The sequence below is a fragment of the Microplitis mediator genome, chromosome 2, assembly GCF_029852145.1.
Source record: "Microplitis mediator isolate UGA2020A chromosome 2, iyMicMedi2.1, whole genome shotgun sequence".
Taxonomy (NCBI): Eukaryota; Metazoa; Arthropoda; class Insecta; order Hymenoptera; family Braconidae; genus Microplitis; species Microplitis mediator.
Window position 1 is genome coordinate 5,014,613 of NC_079970.1, and position 24,352 is coordinate 5,038,964.

Below are 24,352 nucleotides of genomic sequence, written 5' to 3' on the forward strand. Positions count from 1 at the left end.
AATCTATACATCGGCGAAATTACGACCACGTTTTCCTTTTTTCAATTAATGCTTTATTTTTTTTTTAATTAATTGATAAAAATTTGATACGCTTATGACAGTTGAAAGTCATTGAAAATTTTTGATAAGTGGGGGGCACCGTCTGAGAATGACCTTAATTTAACATATTATTCTTGTGTCAAACAATAATACGGGTTTAAAAATTATTAAAATCAGACAACACATTAAACTTTAGTTAAATTTACACTTGATGGTGTCAAATAATTTACATAAAATATTTAACCATTGAATTTTTTACACAAGAACACAAAATTTTCAACTGTGCACAATCTCTACTTAAATAATTTTTTATAAAATTATTTTCATCAACTATCAATTTGTTTCTTCAATATTTTTTTTTCCAATACTCTAATTACAAAGATGTCTTATTATCCCTAATAAGTACAATTTATTTATGTAATTTTTTTTTACAATTTCAAAAAATATTTCCAATCTTATGATTTTATCTCCACTAAAAATTATCTGCATTTATTATTTATTTCCATGATAACTCCACGTAATAAATATTTTTTTAAATTTATTTACAGTCTAGTCGCGTTATAAACCCGCTTACTTCTACGCTGTAAAAAATTGGGAGTGGATTCGGAGTTTATTTCCCTCCGTCACTGGGAATTTCGGAATTAAAAAAAAAATTACTCTACAAACGGAGTAAATATGGAGTTTTTTTCAGCGGAGAGATCTGGATTTTATTTCAACTTGCATTCACTCCAGTTCAGAATTTTAATATTAAAATAAACATCTTTTAGAAGTGAATTTCACTCCGGGATTAAGTCATCCGCTCCGCATTTACTTCGCATTCTCCGCTAATTTTACAAGTATCTGTGTCTACATGATTATTTTCATAGTAATGGAGACAGAATTTCTTCAATAGAAATATAAGTCGACGGACTCATAACGCGACTTGACTGTACTTCTTTCTTGTAATAAAATGTCAGTAACAATCAAAGTACTAAAAAATAATAAAAAATAACAAGGTCTTGATCGGTACAATGATCTCTAGAATACAAATACAATGACACTCGTGCTTAATTTAAATTCCATTTTAAATCAATTAAATATTTTAAAATTCATATGAGAATATATCTCTAGGTACTTTGTGGCGGGACACAATCAGCGTCGGCTCGTGCCTTAAAAGCATTTAATATTTAAAAAATAATCTAATCCATGGGCGAAAAATCAAAACTATCATAAAATTTAACAGCGATGGAAATAATGAGTCTAAAATATAAATGAACATTGAGCAGAAATCAAACGCGCACGTCACTAGGACTCCGTTCCGATTGATTCGATCGTCGCCTCTAATTAAATTTTTTTTTTTTTCCTAATTATGTATTTAATTTCATACCAACGAGTTCACAGTAAGTTAAATATCTAGTCAATAAATAATGCGTGAGCTTGAAGACAAACAAATTATTTAAATAAACTTGTGCGAGCCCTTAAATAAAATAAATAATTAACATCAACTTGACTTATTATTTACACTTTCATATTAATTTAAAATTTACCCGCCCAATCACTTACTCTAATCAACAACACGATCAATTAAAATTATTTAATTAAATTGATGAAAATATATTTATCATTTTGTCTTATCAACTGTCTGATTGAATAATTTAATTATATAAATAAAATTGATAATTAAATAATTAAATGTCACGCTCGTATGGCACAAATGGTCAGCTCGTCTCCATATTTCCTTGATGTATGACGCTTCTAATTATTTTTTTAATAATCATTTTATTTTTAAAATAAAATCACCGGTTTAATTTAATTCAGCACCATATACATAGTATACAATAAAAGTATGTAGTCTACTTATTATTTTAAATTTAAAATAAAAGTCTAAGATAACAATTTTTTAATATCTCCTCTCATTTAATTTATAATTTTAAAGTCGATGGCATTCGTTTTTTTAATTTTAATAAAACACTTTATTTATTTTAATTCTTTTTTTTTTTTTGTTTCTATTAAGCTATTGGTTACACCGTTAATTGATTATTAATTAAAGTGCCATGACAACTTCATAACTCGTAACTAATTAATGTAATTAAATCGTTAGGCCAAGCTCAGACGATCGGGTCCAGCCGCGGTCTCTCCCGCCTTTTTTTTTAAATTAAAAAAAATTTTTACTTTGAGTTTTATGAACCTGAAGTTCCAGGACACGAATGATTCGAAACCGGGTAAAAATTTAATTGATTAATTAATAAAAAGTACGGCCGCGGTTGCTGTTACCGTCGTCTGACGACATGGACATGGCAGTTTTATATTTTAAAAACAACTATAATTTTTTTTAAAAACTTTTTCATTAGAAGCATCACATTTTTTTTTTGCAAATGGTCTTATCTATTACTTTTATTAAAAGTGTTCTATGAAGGCTTCGTTATTTATTGGCATTAAGATTTTTTTAAAAATTTATTTACGATTAAAAGTAACAAGCCGTGATACTTAATTACTCAAGACATTTATTGTGATTATTATAATTATTTAAAAATAATTCAACAAATGAAAAAAAAAATTAACAATCTTACAATATAATTAGATCGATATAGAACACAAATAATTATTGTTCACACTTATTATTATTATATTTACTTATTTTTTAATAAATTTTTTTTTTTAAACATCAAATATTTAAAATAATAAACGATATTTATTTTCTTTATATATTTTGCCAAAAGCTCGAAAATAAAAAATCATTTATTTATATTTTAAATTTTAAAATATATAGAAATAATTAATTACCAACATTAATAAACATTAAAAAAAAACTTAATAAAATGTAATTAAATAAAATGATTTTTATCAGCTTCTTAATTAGCAGCGAAATATATCAAGAATACGATGGAATATTTATAGCCAAATATTTTCTAGATCAATTAAATACTTACAACTAATTGTGCTACAAGTATATTATGCATCAACAAATAAGTCATACAAGTGCACATTATTTATAAAAAGCCACACTATATAATTATTTAAAATTCTGGTTCTATTTTGTAAATTTTGATAATTACTGACGACTAAAAAAAATTAAATTCTTTTTTAATTAAAAATCTAACCAGAAATTTTAATTAATTATTACAAACTTAAACTAAAAATTTTTAATCCTACGGCTCAACTTAAATATTTATGTGATCATGAGAACTGATAATGGTAACATTTAAATAAAAAGGAAATAAAAATAATATCAATAATAAATATCATGGGCATTCTCAAATAGTGGCCCCCACTTTTTAAAAATTTCCAATGAAAAACTGTCATAAGAGTATCAAGTTTTTAAAAAAATTATTCAGTCTATATCAGGAGTTGAACGAAATTTGGAAAATAAAATTCAGTAAAATTTTAATGTAAATTTTGTAATTTTGAATCTAGAATTTTTCAGGCTAAAATTTATTTACCTAATTTTGTTTAAGACTCGGCCGTACCTAAAAAAATCTCGAATTTAAGAATTCTAATTACTTTTTGAATATTTTTGGGACTCGGATGATGAAAATCTTCCGAGGGGGTTCGTCTTCTGCTTTTGGTCGGAAGCTAAGAAAATTGCTGTTATGATAATTATTTAATAAATAATTCGAGTTTTTAAATTCGAGATTTCGTGAGTTGCAGCCCAGCCTCAAGGCCATTCTCAGACAGTGTCCACTTTTTAAAAATTTTCAATTGTCATAAACATATCAAAATTTAATTAATGAAGTAATTTCGCTTAGATATAGAATTTACAAAAAAGTACTTACAGTTGACATCAATTGGAAGTTAAACAAAATTTATTGAATAAATTTTAGCCTACAAAATTCAAAAATTCGAATTAAAAAATTGACATGAAAATTTTACTTAAATTTTCCAAATTTTGTTTAGCTCCCAATTGACATCAACTATAAGTAATTTTTTTTTAATTTTATATCTCGGCAAAATTACTTCTACGTTGCCCTTTTTGCAATTAAAGTTTCACTTTTTTTTTATAATTAATTAATTAATTAAATTTGAATACAGTATGACAATTGAGTCATTGCATATTTTTAAATAGTGGGGGTACTGTCAGTGCCCTTAACTCCTGATTGATAACGACTGTGAATTTTTTTAAAAATCAATATCTCAGTAGAATTTTCTCTTTCAATTGATCTTTTAATTCTTTTTAATTGATCGATAAAATTTTGATTCTCTTATGAGTCACTAAAAATTTTTAAAAAAGTGGGGGGCACTCTCTGAGAATGCCCTTATCTAGAGTAGTGAGAATCGACAAGCACGCATTATCATAAACACCAAAACATGATTGACTTATGAAATAGCCATACATATATAATTAAAATAATAATATCAAATAAACCAGTCTCGCATGTTACTTAATTAGCACGAAAAATAAAAATAATGATCGAACACCGTGTAATTAATTATTTTATTTGTTTTTCACTTAAGTATCTTTGGTATCGTGAGAGTATGTAGTTAAATGCACTCTTGTTAATCCGTTTATTATTATAATATATATGAACAAATTTTTATTAATTTATATTGTTTTTTTTCGGTTAAGGCGTAATGTATTTAATAATGAGTTCGAGATAATTCTGACGCATGACTTGTTAGAAGAAAAAAATAATAAATTTCAAAATAATTTACGTACAAAATAACACATTTATATTTGTATGCATATATATGTGTATATGTATGTAGTATATCTCTCACACATCTAAATATCTTATACGTACGATACTTAATAATTATGTTGAGAAAATAATTATTCTTATTTTAGTTTTTTTCGTATATTAGCAAGCAGAGTGTTCACTTATTTTTTTTTATCAGATAATATTTTGAGTATCAATTGTCGATTTTTATTTTATTTTATTTTATTTCTAAAACAAATAATTTAAATCTAGTATCCACGTTTTCACATATATTCATTATTATATCGTGCATCAATGTCTCAGTTTTATTTTTTTCACTGTCACGATAATTATGCATTTTTTTATCACAATAAAAAAAAACCATGACAATTTTTATTTATTTTTTTTTTCTTATAAATTTTAATCACAAGTAACTTTGTCATGGTTGTTAATTAAATAATAAATTACCTTGTCCATTTGTTTGTTTATTTTTGAAACTTGTTGACCGGGTAATTAACTTAATCATTGATAATTTCGATGATTAAAATACATAGGATAGGATCATGTTCACGTTATTAATCGAGGGCTGTGTAGACCTTCAACTTGGGTGTCTATTTGCGGGCAATGTTGGGTATCGGGTGGACCCCAGTCGTGTAAATTTCCACTGTTGGCAAGTCGGTGGGTCAAACGGTGAGCTATTGAAAATCCGCCGCTTCCTTCTAATTGCGTCAGCACTATGATAACTTGCCTGTCATCCAATAAAAAATATTTATTAGGGTGGTCGTTAAAAAATAAATTTTCTGACGCCCCATAAAAAGCTTTTTTTCAGTAAAAAAACACGTGGGGAATTTTGTTTTTTCTTTTTAAGTAAAAAGAACACGTGCCGCAGGACGATCAAAGTTCATTTTTCGATACAATCGCGGTTTTTTTTTAAATATCTCCTGAAATATGCAGATTAAAGGAAAAAATCATAGGAACAATTTTGTAGGAAATTAAATTCTTGACAAAAAAGGTCATATTCATTTTTTTTATAAAATGTGTATTTACAAAGATATTTTAAAAAACTTTTTTTAGATCTGATGAATTGAGCGTTTTAAGGATTACAAATTTTGAAAATAACATTTTTCTAAATATATAGAAACTATAACAAGCATTAATGATCGATATGTTACGAGTTACGAAGTTGTCTATATTTAAGAAAAAACGTTATTTTTAACATTCGTATTCTTAAAATGCTCAATTGATAAGACCTATAAAAGTTTTTTAAAAATATCTTCATAAATACACATTTTATAAAAAAAATGAATATGACCTTTTTTGTCAAGAATTTGATTTCCTACAAAATTGTTCCTATGATTTTTTCTTTTAATCTGCATATTTCATGAGATATTTAAAAAAAACCGCGATTGTATCGAAAAATGAACTTTGATCGTCCTAAGGCACATGTTCTTTTTACTTAAAACAAAAAAACCAAATTCCCCACGTATTTTTTCACTAAAAAGAAGCTTTTTATGGGGCGTCTGACAAAATTTAATTTTTAACGACCACCCTAATATTTATGTTATATATTTTTTATAAAATAATTCTATAAATATTTACCTATGGAGAGGGGGTACACTGTCAGCAGTTCTCAATTGTCCTCTTGTTGACACGACATTGTAACTTTCATGACAGTCACATTTAACGTGGATCCATTTGTTAACATGACGATTTTCTACCATGACAACGAGACCAGCCCAGCCTTTGGTTAGATAATAAGCAGTCATACCTTCTCTTCCCTATTAATTAATTAATTAATAAACAAATAATTGTAGTTAAATACAACGAGAAAAGCTATAAAATCAAATGGCCGATAGTTACTTCATGCCGCTGTCCTTTGGCTAAAGTTAAACTGATGATCGCATCCGCGAGCACGAATGCTGGCGGTGATATTTGCTCGACTAAAAGTCGCTTGGAACTGTGGATAGCCAGGACATACTCAGGGTAACTTGACGTGTCCTCCATGCCCGTGTGCCAGTGGTTGAATGCCAGACAAACGACAATGTACAAATCTCGCTCCAGCATCTTGTGACAGCCGACGAATCCGCGGACTTGACGTTTGCTGTGCTCTACTAGTCTACCAACTTGCGGTGCTGCTGGAGATCTTGTACGAAAGACAACAACACAGAGGTCTAACTGGGAACGTTGTGATTTTTCCGAATTCCTGTATTAATAAATAATAATTTTAATTATAAAATAATAATGATTTATTTTGTTATAAATATAAATATTTGATTTACCGTTGGCCTTCTTGGAATAACGTGAACTCCGTTTCCGTGGGTTCAAGTACAGTCAGCAGCACACATGACAAATGTCTCAATGACGAAAGTGGTGGTAAAGTACCACGTAATCTAACTTCGCTCCAACCAACACGTGTTTTGCAAATGTCAATGCAGTCAAAGTATTTGAGGACATCATCAAAAGAAATCCAAAAGACACCATCAGAAGCACCATGTGGCATCAACATTTCACGCATTTGCGGTGTCCAGACCGGGCTGTCGTCGGACCAGTCGCCTTTCCAACTGTAGTGGCCCCAGGGGTTGCGTAAACGCAAGAGTCTGATCCCCTGGACGTCTCTGACATCGAGGACCGAGTACGCATGTCGTGGTCGCAGCCCTCGCCGCTGATACTCTTCCTCGTCGACTTTCATGTTGCCGCCACCGCAGCTCGCGCCCATCAGAAACATCGCCTGTCTTGACGACAACAGCTGCGCCCATATTAAATCTTTGTCGAGCTCGTCCTCGCTGGGCAGTGCGGAAGGTTGTAGAGGTACACTTTCGCACGGCGCCCCGGTGAGCGTCGCCAGTCCTTCGATAGCTCGTCCAGACACCAAGGCCTCGTAGCATCCGTGGATTTTCGCGACGGCTTTTTCTATCAACGGGACCCACAGCTGTTTTCTTTTCGCCTAACAAACGTTCCGAGCAAACGATTATTAATAATTTTATAAATTAATAATTAAACAGCCGGAAAGAAAAAATAGTTAATCGATAGGACTCGGTTTCATTGAGACTTAAATATTTTCCAACTAAATAATGAGTTGATAAACTTTTAAACTATCGACTTTATATAAAACAAAGAAAGGAACATACTGCACAGAGAAACATAAACTTGCTGTGTGTTATGTTTCAGCTGGACACCAGCACTCGAAAGCTCATGAACTTGAACAGTAACTTTTAATGGTAATTGCATGTAATAATAAAATAAAAATAAAATACCTGGGAGTAAACTAGATGTCCTCTTTTGTCGCAAGGCAAGAGATCGTCGACGAGGACTGTAGTCCACTTGCCGTCCTTGCACAGTCTGACCTGATAAGCGCCCTCGGGACAGGTTTCGCGCATCACCAACACGCGTCTCACCAGCTCGTCACTCTCCGCGAGAACGGCCAGCGCCGACAGCAGCCAGCAATTTCCCAAGACACCTTGTGATATATCCGAAGGTAGTGGAGTTCTGAATACGGCCCAAGGCAGTTTTGAATCGACGCTAGAGTCGACGTTTATCTGGTGTGGCCTTCTCCACTGTACCACGTGATTATCTTTAGTGTCCAGCGGGTTATAGTACAATGATTTAGGTGCTGGTGGGAATGAATCGTCAACAAATGGTTCGTTTGTCTGTAAAAATTAAAAAAATTATAATCATCATTGTTAATATTATAAATATAAAAATCTAAATTACCTCTTTACAATAACGCACAATCCGTTCCCACTTTTCTAAGGCTTCTCTTTCCTCAATATGTCTCAAGTTTTCCATCACAACACTTTCCTGGCGCTGTATTCTCAGCGTACTGACACCAGGTTCACTGAAACGCGGTATATTACCAGGAGTTTGCGACAACGACTTTGAGCTTTGGCACATTTCGCATACACCGTTGGTGCTTTTATTTTCAAACGTACACAACTTACAGTGCCACTGAAAAATTTAATATAGACACAAACATTTACAAATACTTAAAACTTTTATTTACATTTAGTAAACTTATACCTCTAGCTCTATTGTCATTATTTACTATTAATAATTAATAAATTTACCTGAGCAACAGTCGATTCTTTGATCTTCGAGTGTCGCTTGTCGCTCTGGATGCTCGGGCCATTTCTTCTCACCGAATTTCTGTGTCTAGGTGTGGATATTCTGCTGATGTTGCTCGCTAACCCGCTTCCGCTGCTACTACCACTGCCACTGCCACTGCCACTACCACTGGACAGTCGCGGACTGGGACTCCGTTGACCCGCGACCCGATTGTCCCGTGGTAATTCCAAAAAATCAGCGAGTGTCTTGCAGGCATTGCAATTTTGGGCAGTGAGAGGATTCCTGAGTGTGCAGGATGGGCAGACCCAGCTCTCGCCTTTTCTTAAAGTTGGATCCTCGATGTGAGTGACGCTGCGTAACTTTGACCCACCGCAAGCTTCGCAGGTCGCTCTCGAGGCGGGATTTACCAGGGTACACTTTTTACACGTCCAGGCGGGTCCAGGTAACGGCAATGGGGATGATTCAATCGAGGAATCATCAAAGTCCGACTCGGCGGTAGCCAGGGTTGCTTTTGGTATGTATCTAACACTGTCACGCGACACGACGATCGGCGACTGCGGAATGTGAGGGCGACAATTAAGCGTATCCTTGGTCACGGTAATTAAACTGGGCTGCAGCAAAGACGGGGGAGTTCGCGATGAGCTACAGATATCACAACCGATTGACCAGAGCGGGTTGTAAGCGTAAGAGCACTTGCGACAGGTCCACATACGTCTGAGCGGACTTGATCCTGGAGTATCCACGGGACTAGTGGATTCGCTCCGAGCGCGTTGCGAGACCACAGCTAATCCCATCTTGCTGCTCTGTTTCTTCGGCAACGGTGGCGGAGCATCAGGGTCAGTTATTCCGATGTAAGAGTACTTAGGCCGGGAATTAAAACCTACTGAGTGCGGTGGGACTGCTGGTGGCTCATCGTCATTTAGGCTACGACGATTAACGACTTTCTTTTGCGTTGCATTTGTAACAGCGTCTATCTCCGAGAAAGATCTGCGGTAGGACAGAGGACCTGCTGATGACAGAGGCCGTGATTCCCATGAGGGTACGCTGATTACGACGCCACTGCAGGGTGTTGGACTTCTTGGTGCTTCGCATGCCTCGCACTGCTCTAAATCTGGTGCATTGTCTAGGGTACAGTTGTCACAACTCCACAGAGCGTCATCTTGATGAGCTTCAGCGACAATCAGACTTGTCGGTCGTTGGATTCCGTGATCAGGTAACTTTTGCTGTACAACCGAACCGTTGGACAGTGAACGACTTACTTTAGACTTGACACGTTCATAAACTGAAGGGCTGTGACGTTTTGGAGATCGTTGTGAAGTGTCTGGTGCCGCTGTGTCGCCATACGACAGAGTCCCGTGGATTGTTGATGGATCCATTGTTTCAACAGGCGGGAGAGTCCAATTCTCACGATTAGACTGTGACCTGTCGCCTCTAGTGAATCCACTCAGCTGCGCCATCCCCTCGTCTCGGTCCAGTACTGCCGAGGTCCCGAGATTCGCGCAGCCTACATCAAGTATCCGTGCCACCAGTCCAGCAGCCACAGTGGCAACTATGTCACCACGTGGCTCTTGTTTATTACTGAGTTTCAGTGCTTTCAGTCGCTTGCCACGTCTCACGCCAATTAAATTTCCATTAGTCTGTGCAATAGTAGAACTGGCTCCACACGCCGTGCAAACAGGAGACGGTGCGCTGCAACAATTACCCTGGAGACAACGGATACACGTCCACCGAGTGACCAGCAGCGGCAACGAAGGCGAGCGTTTCGGGTTCTCTCGGTAATGGTTCACACACGGCCAAGAATTTCGTCTTGCGCGACTCGTTATGTCCGCCACCGGGTTTGTCTTGCTGCTGAACAAAAAAAAATTCATTAACCTAAAAACTTTAATGTGAGCTATTAATTAATAAACTTAATAATTGATAATTAATTTCTTACCCGCGGGTTAAAGAATTACGTTCGTTGTTTTTATTGTTGACACCGTTAACGTCATCGGAGGTGATGTCTCTAGGCAACGACGAGGTCGGCGGTGAAGGCGCTGGCAGATCTCCAGTAGAAGTTTGTCTTGGCGGTGGAGTAGGCGGTGATTCAGAGGCCGCGGTAGGCGAGGACGGTGATGAGGACAAGGACAAGGAGATAGAGGTCGGGGTCGGGGTGTCAGGTGACAAAGTGGCCACCACCAACGGCGAGCTGTCGTCTCGTCCAACCAACGCCGCCGCTTGAAGCGGTGGCGAGGATTTACCGCAGCCAGGGCAAATTATCTCCTGATTTTTCCCGTCAGAACAATACTCCCGAGGATGATTGTTGTCGTCGTCGTCGGGCTCGCTGTTGTCGTGCTGCTCGTAGTCCTCCTGCTCGCCGTCGTGGTTATTGTCGTTGCTGTCATTCAGAGCAACATGATTCGTGTAGACTGCACAGACGGAGCATTGCCATCTAGGGAACAACTTGTTGACGGTGGTGGTGGCGGTCGTGCTGGTAGCGGTGGCGTGCATGGCCATACTCGTTGACCGCGGATTATCATCGCTCCACGACGTGGTGCCGTTCTCCTCGTGAGTTTCGTTATCAGAAAATGACCCTCGGTGTGGTGGCCTGCCTCTGGGCAGCCTCTCTTGTCTCTGTTTGCCCGCCACCCTCGGCAGTGCCCCGTAAGTCAGTGTTGCCGACAGAACCGCTTTAAATAGCGGCCCGTTGTCAACCAAGAGCTGCGTCTAGTTCTGCTTCTACTGCCGCTACTGATGATCCTGTTTTTATTAATAAAACTTTTATTACCGACAATGCAGCTGTTAGCAACAACAAAACTTATGTTTACACTAGTCTTGATAACTGTCATCAAATTACTATTATTATTATTATTATTATTATTTATTGTCATATGTTCACAAGCAGCCATTTTGCTTCAGGGCACGAGGAGACAAACACCCGTGGTGGTCTAATAATAATAATTATTATTATTATTATTGTTATTATTAATTTATATTCATCAATTGCTACACTACTGGTTATTATTTTCTTCAATCACACCATTATTATTATTACTAATAAATTATGTAATTAAATATTATTGTTATTATTATTATTATTATTTTTATTATACACGAAAATAAATTGACTCGCGCCAATCAATGGTCTTATTTAAGGACCACGGGGATCCCCCACATTGTCATTGTACACTAACCCATAATTAAATAAACAAAAAGTGACAATTATTTTTATTATACTCCAGTAATTAACTCACACACGTCGTTAAACACCAGTTATATTTTTTATTTCAGTGGGAGCTACTGCTACGGTGTCTGTGTCTGATATCTGGTACTGGTGTTGCTGTCTGCTGTATGGTATTGGTATGTATATGGTATCCTATAGCTATACCGTTGTGTTGACTACGAGAACGTAACACAGGAACGTCACACGTCGACAACGTCATTAGGTGCCACGGGCACCGCGAATTCGCTCGCTATTCAAAATCTAGATAATTAATGACCGCGAATTTGGGAGAAGGTGAACAAGGAGGTGACAGGAAGTTGTTTTGGAGATGGTCACAAAAAAGTGTCAAGTTGCGGGAGAGCGGGAATTTAAAATTTTGGGCGGAGGAATGGGGATCCGAGGGTACGGGACTGGGACCAAAATGAGTGTGGAAAGTGCTGACATCTGGGCGAGTTTGTTGGTAACGATGATGACAAGTTCTTATGGTTACTGTTGGACAAGTTATCGCACCGGTCCCTGTGGCGCAGAGGATAGCGCGTTGGACTTCTAATCCAAAGGTCGTGGGTTCGATCCCCACCAGGGATGATTACGAGTGGCCAAAAACCTCTCTTTTTATTTTCGGTTCTTAATTAAGACTTTTTTTTTATTAATGTTTATTTATTTACAAAAAAGCAGTCATACATAATTGGGTAAAATAAACAAAAAACATAAAACCATAATATTTTTATACATTCGTATTTTTGGAAAGTATCAGGCTGGTGTTATCAGCATCTCGTATTATATCATTCTTTGTCGTTCTAATTATTAGTTCAGTAATTGGGATAGATATATTTCTCTAGGCTAGTTCTCTTTTAAATTATTGAATGTGGAAAAAAAAATTTTGTATAAGAACCACTTATTTATTGATGAATCTTAATTAAGACTAATTACTACAGTAAGACTTCAAAATTGTCAAATTTTTTAAAATTTTGTTCATTAAATATTTAAAATGCAATTACTATTTATGAGCAATTGCACAGAGCTACTAGTCAGTAGTTTGGATTTGAATTTAATAAAATATATGATGGTGGCGGGAATTCCACGGACTGAAAGCATGTATATGAAACAACAAATATTTAATTAAATACCAGGGATTGTAGAGTAGAGCACTCGGTAATTATTATTGGAGTAATTGTTAAGTTCTCGCGTGTTATTTTTTTATCGCTGTTAAAACTCAGTAGTTTTATTCCAGCGAAAGTTTAAACGATACTTGTAGCTGAAGAATAATATGACGACTTTCATTGGTTTCCGCGGCACTTGTAAAAATTATTATACTAATTTTTTTTTTTTAAAAACCCGGAAGTTTGTTATTAAAGCGCCGCGCATGCGGGCATTTAAATAGTAATTAAGTTTTTCGGGCCCATTTAGTTTAATTGCTATTTATTTTTTTTTAAATATTGAATTAGTATTTCAGTGGGTGAATTTTTTTGACGTAGTCATTATCATTAGCCGTCATGCCTTCCGTTACATGTATATTTACCGTTGACGATGATGAAGACTGACGAAAGCGAGTTGATTATTAAATTAAAACTCTTGTCTCATGTCTCTTGTCTCTTTCTCTTCGCGTATTGAATTATTCTCGCACTGGTATTATATAGCATTGAGTAGAACTTTTTTTTTTAAACAACACAAGTGTGAGTACATGATAAATAAGTAGAGCAAAAATATATGTATAGCAGAATCGCAAAAGAGTAAGAGGCCACTTAAAGTATAGGAGATGACTAAAATTAGGCCGGTACTTCATAGAGCTTCGAATCTTTACTACATCAAAGCGCCGCGTTAATTGGATCACTCTGTCCAACTCTTGTATTCTAAGAGAACGATTGTTTGTATATATCAATTTAATTTAGAAAAAATTTCATTTTAATTTCATCTCAACGTTGGTTTAAATTTTAAATTTACATCAAAAGTTCGTCGGTCTTTTAATTAATTTTAAATAATTATAAGACTTGAAGCCATTCTCGGACAGTGCCCCCCCCCCCTCTTTTTTAAAAATATTCAATGACTTTCAATTGTAATTACCCTCAGGATACTGAAGTTAGCTGACGTCTAATAATTTTTTGATTTTTTTTTTTAAATAAATTATAGAAAAAAAAATATTTGAAAAAATTGCACTTATAGTTTTTTAAATTTTCTACATGTGCATTTTTTTATTTTCTATTTTTTTGTAATTGATTTGTTAAAAAAAAAATACGAACTGTCAATTGTCTGTTAACTTCAGAATCATGACCGTATTAAAATTTTGATAATTAATTGAAAAAAGGTGAAGCATTAATTGAAAAAAGGACAACGCGTCAGAATTCGCCGTGACACAGATTTTCGAAAAATTATTTGCAGTTGATATCAAACATAATTTGGAAAATTATTTGAAAATTCCGGAAATGCCCTTAAATTCGCTAATGAGGTAACTACTATTTTTAAATGTCTTTGGCTATTTTTACATGACTTTGACCTTTTAATAATTATCGATTACGTTTTTATTTTATTAAACTATATATACATACATTTATTTTGTGGGTGGATTTTAAAAAATTAAAAAAAAATCTGTTGAAATAATAAATAATTATTGTAATAAATATTTTTAATGCTGAGAATAATAAATTATGAAATCGCTGATATATTGTGGGATATTTTGTCCACGTGGATTGGACAGAGGCCAATAATGTGATTAACTACCGAGATCTTACCTCGAGTCACCGCAAAATAAAGATCAGACTGCTTGGCGACGGGCAATTATATATGGGCTTTTGATAAATATATATATATATATATATATAATGCCAGCGTTAATTTACTTTTTTTTTTATAATTGTATACTATAACGAGCATTATTATCATTATTTTAATAATAATTCTGTATCGTGTTATTATATATAAATAACATTTCATAGAAAAAGAACTAGACACGCAGCGAGCGACATGTATAACACGTGTTTTTATTGAATTGACGTCATTAAGATAATTAAATAAAAACACAACTTCTGACAAAGTATTATTTTTAAAACTTTTATTGAGTTTTATCTTTTTGATAAGACTGATTTTTATCTAAATATAGTTTTCGCTAAATTTACTTACTTGAGATTTATAGGTCACGTGGGTAAATAATTTATTATATTAAATTTTTACAACAATAATAAAAATATATATAAATATTCTCTGTTTTTGGTGAACGAAAGTAATAAATAAAATGATGTCATAGTTGGAGAAAACAGGAAGTGGAGTAAAAGTTATTTTTTATTTTTTATTTATTGTTCATTACTTTTGTAAATAAGGAAGGAGTTGTATGCAGATAAGTTTAATAGTTGGCTCGTCGGTACGGAATAGCCAGTAATCAACAGGAAGAGTTGGATCTGTGACAATCAGGTGATGTAATTAGTGCACTTGATTACTTTCTGTATGGATTTAATGGCTCAGGGGCATCTGCGCTGGCCAAAATACAAAACCAACTTTAAATTTAAAGTAGGGAAAGTTAATAAATTTTTTTATTTTCACCACAACAAACCTTTAACTCTACTTGGACTAATTTGAATGTACCTACTCCGTAAAAAATACAATTGGCAATCGGCCGAGGATTCTCGGATTTAAACGTTAAATCCATCAGAAAAAACATGCTCCGAGTTTATTTACAGAGCACGTGCCAAGTTTTTAGATTTTTCGAAAATAAATTGTCCGCATATATACTAGATTCTATTCTTTCCGATTACAATTATTTCAAACGATTTTTAAATTTTCCTACCACGTATCGCTTCAGTACATCAGCGTGTCAGCGTGAAATAAAATATATATTTAAATATTACACAGTGTGGACAACAATGATTAAATTATTTACTCGAACCTTGAATTTTAAATTTAAAATCGTCACGTTCTAATTGTCATAATTATATTTTTATTGTTGTATTTTAATTGAGTAACATCATCCGTTTTCTATCGAGTTATAAATTTGATATACATAATAATAATAATAATAATAATTAATTATATAATATATGTTGATATGAATCGATAACGTCGATAATAAATAAAAAATTTAGTAAACAAAATATTTTTAATTATGTAATAAAATGAATATTGAGAAATTCGCTAGATCGTTTTTAAATATTTGAAATTTTTATTTTTTTATTTTGTTTTAATTTATTATTCAAATGAGCTCTTTAACAATCGCCACAAAGCAGTGAATCATAAAATATACGCACTCATGTATTTACAATAATAGTGTACACTCATTTATGTATACATTTATATATATTTATCATTTACGCCGTCTGTTCTTCATGGCTTCAATTTTTTTTTAACTTTTTTTTAATATTCGATACGAGCTGCAATGGGTTAATGATAAGGTTATCAAATCGCGCGGTCATATTAACATAATAAAGAAGGACGAAAGTGACGGGTATATATTCGTTATATTTTCATTACAATGTATAAAATGTGTTCATTATATAAAATAAAAATTAATTTTTAAATTCATTATTATTAATAACAACAACTTCTAGGTATATATATATTAGAGTGGTCGTTAAAAATTAAATTTTGTCAGATGTCCCATAAAAAGCTTCTTTTTAGTGAAAAAATACGTGGAGAATTTTGTTTTTTCGTTTTCAGTAAAAAGAACACGTGCCTTAGAACGATCAAAGTTCATTTTTCGATACAATCGCGGTTTTTTTTAAATATCTCATGAAATATGCAGATTAAAGGAAAAAATCTTAGAAACAATTTTGTAGGAAATTAAATTTTTGACAAAAAAGGTCATATTCATTTTTTTTATAAAATGTGTATTTATGAAGATATTTTAAAAAAACTTCTTTAGATCTTATCAATTGAGCATTTTAAGAATACAAATGTTTAAAATAACGTTTTTTCTTAAATATAGACAACTTCGTAACTCGTAACATATCGATCATTAATGCTTGATGTAGTTTCTGTATACTTAGAAAAACGTTATTTTCAAAATTTGTGATCCTTAAAACGCTCAATTCATCAGATCTAGAAAAAGTTTTTTTAAAATATCTTCATAAAAACACATTTTATTAAAAAAATGAAAATGACCTTTTTTGTCAAGAATTTAATTTCCTACAAAATTGTTCCTATGATTTTTTCCTTTAATCTGCATATTTCATGAGATATTTAAAAAAAACCGCGATTGTATCGAAAAATAAACTTTGATCGTCCTAAGGCACGTGTTCTTTTTACTTAAAACGAAAAAAACCCAATTTCCCACGTATTTGTTCACTAAAAAGATGTTATTTAAGGGGCGCCTGAAAAAAATTAATTTTTAACGACCACCCAAATAAATACTTATCCTTACAAACGAGCATCCGCGTAAAATTAAAAATCGGTGTACTCGATGTTGAATATTTTGTGATAAATTACACCCTAATATATACAATATGAATATATATTTATAATTAAAGTGCACAATCGAAAGTGAAATGAAGGGGTCATAAAATATCACAAAAGAAAAAGGCAATCCTTGACCTTACCAAGATAATATCATTGCACTTGTCAATATCACACATCGATTTATTTTATAAACACAATAATATTTATTATGAAAATTTAAAAAAATTATCAATTAAACAGCATTGATAAATTTTATTCATAAATGAGATAATAAGATCCGATATAATAAATTTTTTGTGTTGTACATAAATAAAAATTATTGGATTAACTTTATCAATATTTATTAATATATTGCGTCAATAAAATTTTCACAATAACGTCAATAAAGTTGAGTTATCCTTTTAAGTACTTGATCTTATAATATTTAAATGGATTAGGTGATTTGCGACCATGAATTTTATTGCACTTTACGCTGTGAACTGGAATGGATGAAAAAAAATTATGCATACATTGCCGCGGTAGTGTAATTAAACATCCACGCACGTTATTAACAATATGTTATACATATATGATTATCATTTAATGAAACGGAAGGCTGCTCATGTTTATTGGTCTGTATTAAAGGTAAAATAAGGTCTACATCCACACCTATCTGTATAGTATAACATATATAAACTTATATCTATGGTGTATAATATATATGAAACAACTAAATATGTAGTCGTGCTATTGTCGATATATATGACCTCGGCCTTCGGTTGCCCTAATCAAGAAAAGTGAAAGGACGAATTTGAAAATTTTTTAAACTGTAAATGTCATTTAGATTTAAATTATTTGCTATTTTTTATTTTTAGAAAAATTAAATTTAAAAGAAAATATAAATGCTGGATGTAAATTAGTTCAGGTTGTCGGTTGTGGAAGAGTTTTTTTAAAAATAATAGAGATAGAAAGTTTTAATTTTAGAATTTCCGAGAGAAAAATAAATAGCAGAGATCTCAGTAATTATTAAGAAAATGAAGAAATAATATTCAAAATGAAAAAGATGGTAAATATAGAGTGACATAAAAATAGACTGCAGAAATTGTCATCGCGGAAGAAATTTCACGGTAAAATAATATTATAAATATCCACGTATAGTGGATCTGTACGGCAGTAGTTGATGATGATGATGATGATGGTGATGCAGTAAAACCTCTTGGAAATGTCAGCACCGTGTGTATATTTTATTTCTCTATTTCTACCCTTTCATTTCTATTTATCACTGGTTTTCTCAACAGCACATGACTCACCTCACAAAACTTTTTGTCCCTTTTCTTCCACGTACTGCTGAGTAAGGACAAAGGAGGGGCAGATATGCATGGTTCGTCATCTCGGTCGTCCTCATTTCCTTACTTTGGGCCATCCGCCAGTCATGTTACGATATAACACCTGGTAAAAGAGCTTTCTTTCCTTTTTACTTTTACTTATATCCGTTTCATTTTTACTGATGCGAAATTACCGTCATTTTTGTGTCCAGCCAGATCCCGAGAAATTTAATGTCAATTGTCCGTCAATTGACGTCAAAAATGATTTGGTTAATTTTTTATAAAATAATTTTCTGGGCATGATCAAGTTGGCGTTGAAACTGTCATTAGATTCAAAAACATGTTGGTTCATTTTTCGCTGGTCAATTGACGTCAATTGCCAGACAATTTCTCTGCATTGCATCCATACTCTAACCCATGTAGCGACATTACTCTTTACAACTTTTAAGTAGAAATAGCCTGTGGGAAAAGTGTTTCGTCTGACCCCCAGTCGGGCAGGGTTCGATCCCCGCGAGCGGAGGCAACTCGGTTTTAATTTTTTCGAGCATAACTTTATTCTTATTATTATTTCTAGTCCTTGTGTTACTGTTACATGATGTTTGCTAGTGTATCAGTGTCTAAACGGACTGACATGAATACCAAATCAAGCCATTATCCTAGTCTCTAACATATGAGTAGGGTATACGATATTATTGGTGACAATTTTTTCTTTTTTTTTTATATGATTAAATAATAATTACTAAATAGGGTAGAGGTGCCATTTGTGGCCACTGTTCCATTTTTGGACATTTACACGGAAAAAAAAAACTTTAAAATTTACTATTTGAAATTATAACCCGGAACCCGGTTGTAAATATGGGGAATTTTAACATTCGAATAGTAATTTTTCTTACATAGACAATAAATTTCCATACTTATCCTGTAATTATTCACGTTTTAATCATAAACGAAAAAATTACTATTTAGAATGATAGTATTTACTGATCACTTTATCATTATATTACTTGTCATTCTCGATTCATATAGTTCATTTTTTTCCGTGTAATCCTTTATTTTAATTAATGAAAAATTGTAAAATAAAATTTTCATTTTAATAGTGGGATAGAAGTATTTTTATACACATTTAAAAAATTGATTATGTTATTGGGTCTTTTACAGATTATTTTATTTGAATTTTTTAAGTGTCTAAAATTGGCCCTAAAGTGGCCAAAAACGGTACCTCTACCCTAATTGGGACAAAAAATAAATGATATTTTAAATTTAATGTCATTATATTACAATATGTTTCCATTAAGTTTTTAAATATTTTCTATATAAATAAAATCTAAAAATAATGAATCAATTTTTTTTCTTTTATAAAAGCAATTCTTGAATGTTTAAATAAAAAAAACTCAATAACCGAGACATAAACTAAAATAATTTACTTTATTGAGATAAATCACGATTTACGTTTTATTAATAGTACTAAAATAAATACAACGTGTGTAATGACGTGTGCAAAAATATTTTTTTATGATTCTCAATGCTTTCTTATCGAGAAATAAAAAAATAACAAATCGTCATAAATGACACGGAAAAGTGATACCCAAATAAAACTTTCACCTATTGCAGAAATACTTTATTGGTCTGCGTGTGGAATCTGAAAATATTGAGGACTTTAAAAGGACTTTTTATTTATTTTATTAAAACTCTCTATTTCGTATGCCTGCACGACGGTAACAATAAAATCCTCACGATTCTGTCATTACATCTTCGAGTGATCGGTAACGACCGTGGGAGTTGAGTGTACATGTGCAAGTTATATTATATTAACAGACTGACTGTACTGTAGATAAAACACGACAGATGATTCCGAGTCCCATAGTCTCAAGTCTGGATACGAGTCGTGTCCCAGAAAGGGCGAAAGAGCAAAAATAAAGCCTGCGATTAGAAAGTTTTGCATTATAATTATCAGAGGAGAATACAAAACATCTCGAGTAAGATTTGCAATTATGTAGGCTTGTAAAAAAATTTTACAATTATTTTTATTTCGTAATTTTATTATTCAATTACCGACTGAATTTATAAAATATTATTATGATTAAATTTAAAATATAGGTCGCGCTAAATAATAAAATTAAAAATCAAGACTTCTCTCGACAATTAAATTTCATTTTTTTAAAATTCGATTCGATTGAGTAATTTTTTTTTTCCCAATCAATTTCTTTTCTTTTTAATTCAATTAATTTTTTTTCCGTCACGTTAACTCTCATCAATAAAAACTTAAAATTTCAACACAACAGTTTATAAAATTTAGGTCAAGTCGTTTATCACATCTATCACTCAAACTATAAAACCTGAGTTTTGTTTACTTAAAAAATAATTTATCTCAAACTATTGATAGTAGTTTTAAAAACAAACTATTCCTAAGCATAAGCAAACAAACAAACAAGTAAGCAAACATCCAGTTTCAACACAGCTTAAAGTATGTCCACTTATAAAAAATATATAGAAAAATATTCCTTTGTTTATTGACGATAAGATGAAGAGCCGGATTAAATTCCAAGCATTCTTATAGAAGGTATCACCCACGTGTCAGAATGGATTTTCTTTTTCTATTCAAATAATTTTACATAACAACTAAATGTTACTCTGATATAAATATATGTTTATATTGTTATTGGTATTACCCGGTAAACACACAATAAATAAATGACATGATATGAGCGAAACCTTGATACATTAAATTGATAAATCCTCCACCGAGTGTGATAACTGATGGAATAATCGAACAAAGTACCGCGCAATAATCAACCAGGGCCGACGTAATCGGTCTCAGGTTATCCAGTGACCAAGTGAAAGTAGGCAATCTCAGTATATTATATTATATCCCATATATAAATATATGAGAAGCTCAAGTTAAGAGTTTCATATGTATTGGGAAAGACTCCGCGAATAACCCGAGATCTATTTGGGATTTTTATTAATAAAAAAAAAGTATGTACATATATATGTATATTAGACTGGGCCAAATAAATTGACTATTTTTTTTTTTTTTTTCCGATGCTGTGAAAATATTATTCCTGATGACAAAAAAAATTATTGTGTAGTTTGAGCCCTTGATATTGATATTAAGAGGTGTATCGTTACGACTTTTTGTTTTGTGACAGAAGTTTCATTTTTTACCCAAAACTCGTAAATCATCTATCTAAAAAATTTGAACAATGTGTATTCTTAAAGGAAATTAAATTCCCTACGAAAAATTTCTCTTAGTTAATTGACGTAAAACGAGCCGTTTCTTTGTAACCAAGCCTTAAACATTGATTTGTTTTTTAAATTCTTTGTTTATATCTTGGATTTTTGTAATATTAAATTTTTTTTTGGTCAAGATACATATTCTCGAAGGAAATTTAATGCTCTACAAAAAAAGTCTCTTAACATTTTATGCTAAATTCACTCCTTCGAAAGTTATTCAGGTTATTAAAGCCGTTTTAACTCAACTTCAACCTTGAATAACTTTCGAAGGAATGAATTTAGCAAAAAATGTTAGGAGACCTTTTTTGTAGAGCATTAAATTTCCTTCAAGAATATATATCTTGGCTAAAAAAAATTTTAATATTTTTAGTTGTTACAAAAATCCAAAACAGAAACAATGAATTTAAAAAACAAATCAATGTTTAAGGCACGGTTACAAGGAAACTGCTCGTTTTACGTCAATTCACTAAGAGAGATTTTTTATAGGGAATTCAATTTCCTTTTAGTATGTACATTGCTCAAATTTTTCAGATTGATGATTTACGAATTTTGGGTAAAAAATGAAATTTCTGTCAAAAAACTAAAAGTCGTAACGATACACCTCTTAATATCAATATTACGGGCTCAAACTTCCACAATAATTTTTATTTGTCATCAGGAATAATATTTTCACAGTATCGAAAAAAAAAAATAGTTGATTTTTTTGGCCTAGTCTAATGTATATATATTTTGATATTATACTCGTTATCGTTATCATTTATGAGGGCTGTGTAGAAGGATAAATATGTATAAGCAGGTGGTGGTCTTGCGCTGTCTATAATCTACCTCAGGTGAAAATACTCTGACCTTGGTTGTGTTCACGTGGCCTCGCGTGCCCGATGCTGAAGGACATCTCTGGCTTTTCTAGATTATCTTCTTCACCGGAAGCGCAATGGACGCTCATTTAATTATTTTAAATAGAAAGTCTTATAAATTTATGTTTTTTTGACGGCTCATCCTCACGAAAAAATATATCTCAGCAAAATAGTATATATCCAGCTTATATCTTTAGTATTGTATGTATGCTGCTTTGCCGGCATATATTCCTGGATATATATTTTTTCGTATGGGCAGGTCACAGGCTTTTGCTCGATTTACGAAAATATATTTTTCTAAATAAAAAAAATTTTATCACGTATTTTAATTACAGTTTACGTAATAGATGAATTATCATAGTTCGGTGTAAAAAAATGTTTCTTGTAATCTCACGATCACGCTCTGTCTGCAATGTTACGAGACAGATAGTCTCTTGGTTAAAAGTGATACCAAGTTAATCTAGATAAGAGTACTTGAACTATGCACGTGGGCATGATAAAAATAAAAAAAAATTTAATCACTTTTTTAAAATTATTCATTATTTATAGAGAATTAAAAATTTCATTAACTCAAATTTATCAGCCAACTTATCGCACTAATTATTAGCTAACATACTTCGTTTTAAATTAAAATAACAGGAATAAATTTCCTCATACGCTTAATTTATTTTTAACTTTTAATTTAAGTTACCAATTAAAATCATAAAATTAATCTACTCTACTAAGTGTTTACTACAATTTAAAAGCGTATTTCCCAAACCCAATTAATTATCCATTAAATAAATAGATTTTTAAAATTCGACGAATGTGTCATATTAAGAAATAATTTTTACTCATATCAATTTAACGAAACAGTGAAGATGAAAACAAATTGACGAAAACTGAGCAACTTGATATTTAAATAAAATAAGTGAAAAGTAGGACAACGGGAACTCCGGAGCGTGAATCAGTTATGACTAATGTCTCTAAATTAATAAAATAAAAACCCGAGGTCTTGGTACCAGGAACCAGTACAGAGTAAAGTGTCTGAGTCTGAGTCTAAAGTGTCCGATTACAAAAAGTCGGTCTTATAATGATTACAAACTAAAAGTACATGTACAGTATCTTATCAACTCGCTAATTACTTTGTTTACTTGCTCATAAACATTACAACTGTCTCGATATATCATGTCTTTATTCCGAAAGTATCACCTTTGCTCACCTGATCGTTGTTATTATATACAAATACATATAATATATTACCCTTTCATATTGACTTATTACTTATATCATTATTATTATTATTATTAGTCTACACTTGCAAAGTGCATTATCAAACTATATATTATACTTTTCTCTATATATATTTATGTTTACATTTAAATACTAACAGCCACGACCTAGTCACGTTCTCCAACAAATCTCTAGCACAGTATACAAGTGTCATATATATTATATTATATTACATTACATGACGTGACACTTATACGCTCTTCATTAAAATCAACACATACACGTTTATTTTTTTAAAAAACACAACTCGCGTTAAGTATACAAAAATTATCTGGGACACGTACTAATCACGTGGATAAATATCATCTCCTTTTTAAATTTATATTGTTGTCATTACTATTTTATTGTTCAATAATCAAATGACTCATGCTCATAATTTACGAATTAATTATCATA

At 32.2% G+C, this 24,352-nt stretch overlaps 1 protein-coding gene and 1 non-coding gene across 4 annotated transcripts; one reads left to right on the top strand and one right to left on the bottom strand.

Moving 5' to 3' along the window:
- Positions 1 to 4,116: 4,116 nt before the first annotated feature.
- On the bottom strand, positions 4,117 to 12,147 carry LOC130678425 (calpain-D-like). Of its 3 annotated transcripts, XM_057485602.1 has the most exons (9): positions 11,945 to 12,147; positions 10,648 to 11,450; positions 8,717 to 10,562; positions 8,364 to 8,597; positions 7,907 to 8,299; positions 6,932 to 7,596; positions 6,513 to 6,855; positions 6,252 to 6,430; positions 4,117 to 5,400 (listed from the first exon to the last, which is right to left on the bottom strand). In XM_057485602.1, exons 2-9 carry the CDS (start codon positions 11,205 to 11,207, stop codon positions 5,220 to 5,222), a joined length of 4,401 nt encoding a protein of 1,466 aa, XP_057341585.1. In that variant the 5' UTR covers positions 11,208 to 11,450; positions 11,945 to 12,147; the 3' UTR covers positions 4,117 to 5,219. The 3 variants fall into 3 exon arrangements, with proteins under 3 accessions (XP_057341585.1, XP_057341586.1, XP_057341584.1); XM_057485603.1 differs by having other exon boundaries at positions 8,717 to 10,559; positions 10,648 to 12,147; XM_057485601.1 differs by having other exon boundaries at positions 10,648 to 12,147.
- A 278-nt stretch (positions 12,148 to 12,425) lies between these two features.
- Trnar-ucu (transfer RNA arginine (anticodon UCU)) lies at positions 12,426 to 12,498 on the top strand. The gene has a single exon. It is a non-coding gene; the product is annotated as a tRNA-Arg (tRNA).
- Positions 12,499 to 24,352: the final 11,854 nt, after the last annotated feature.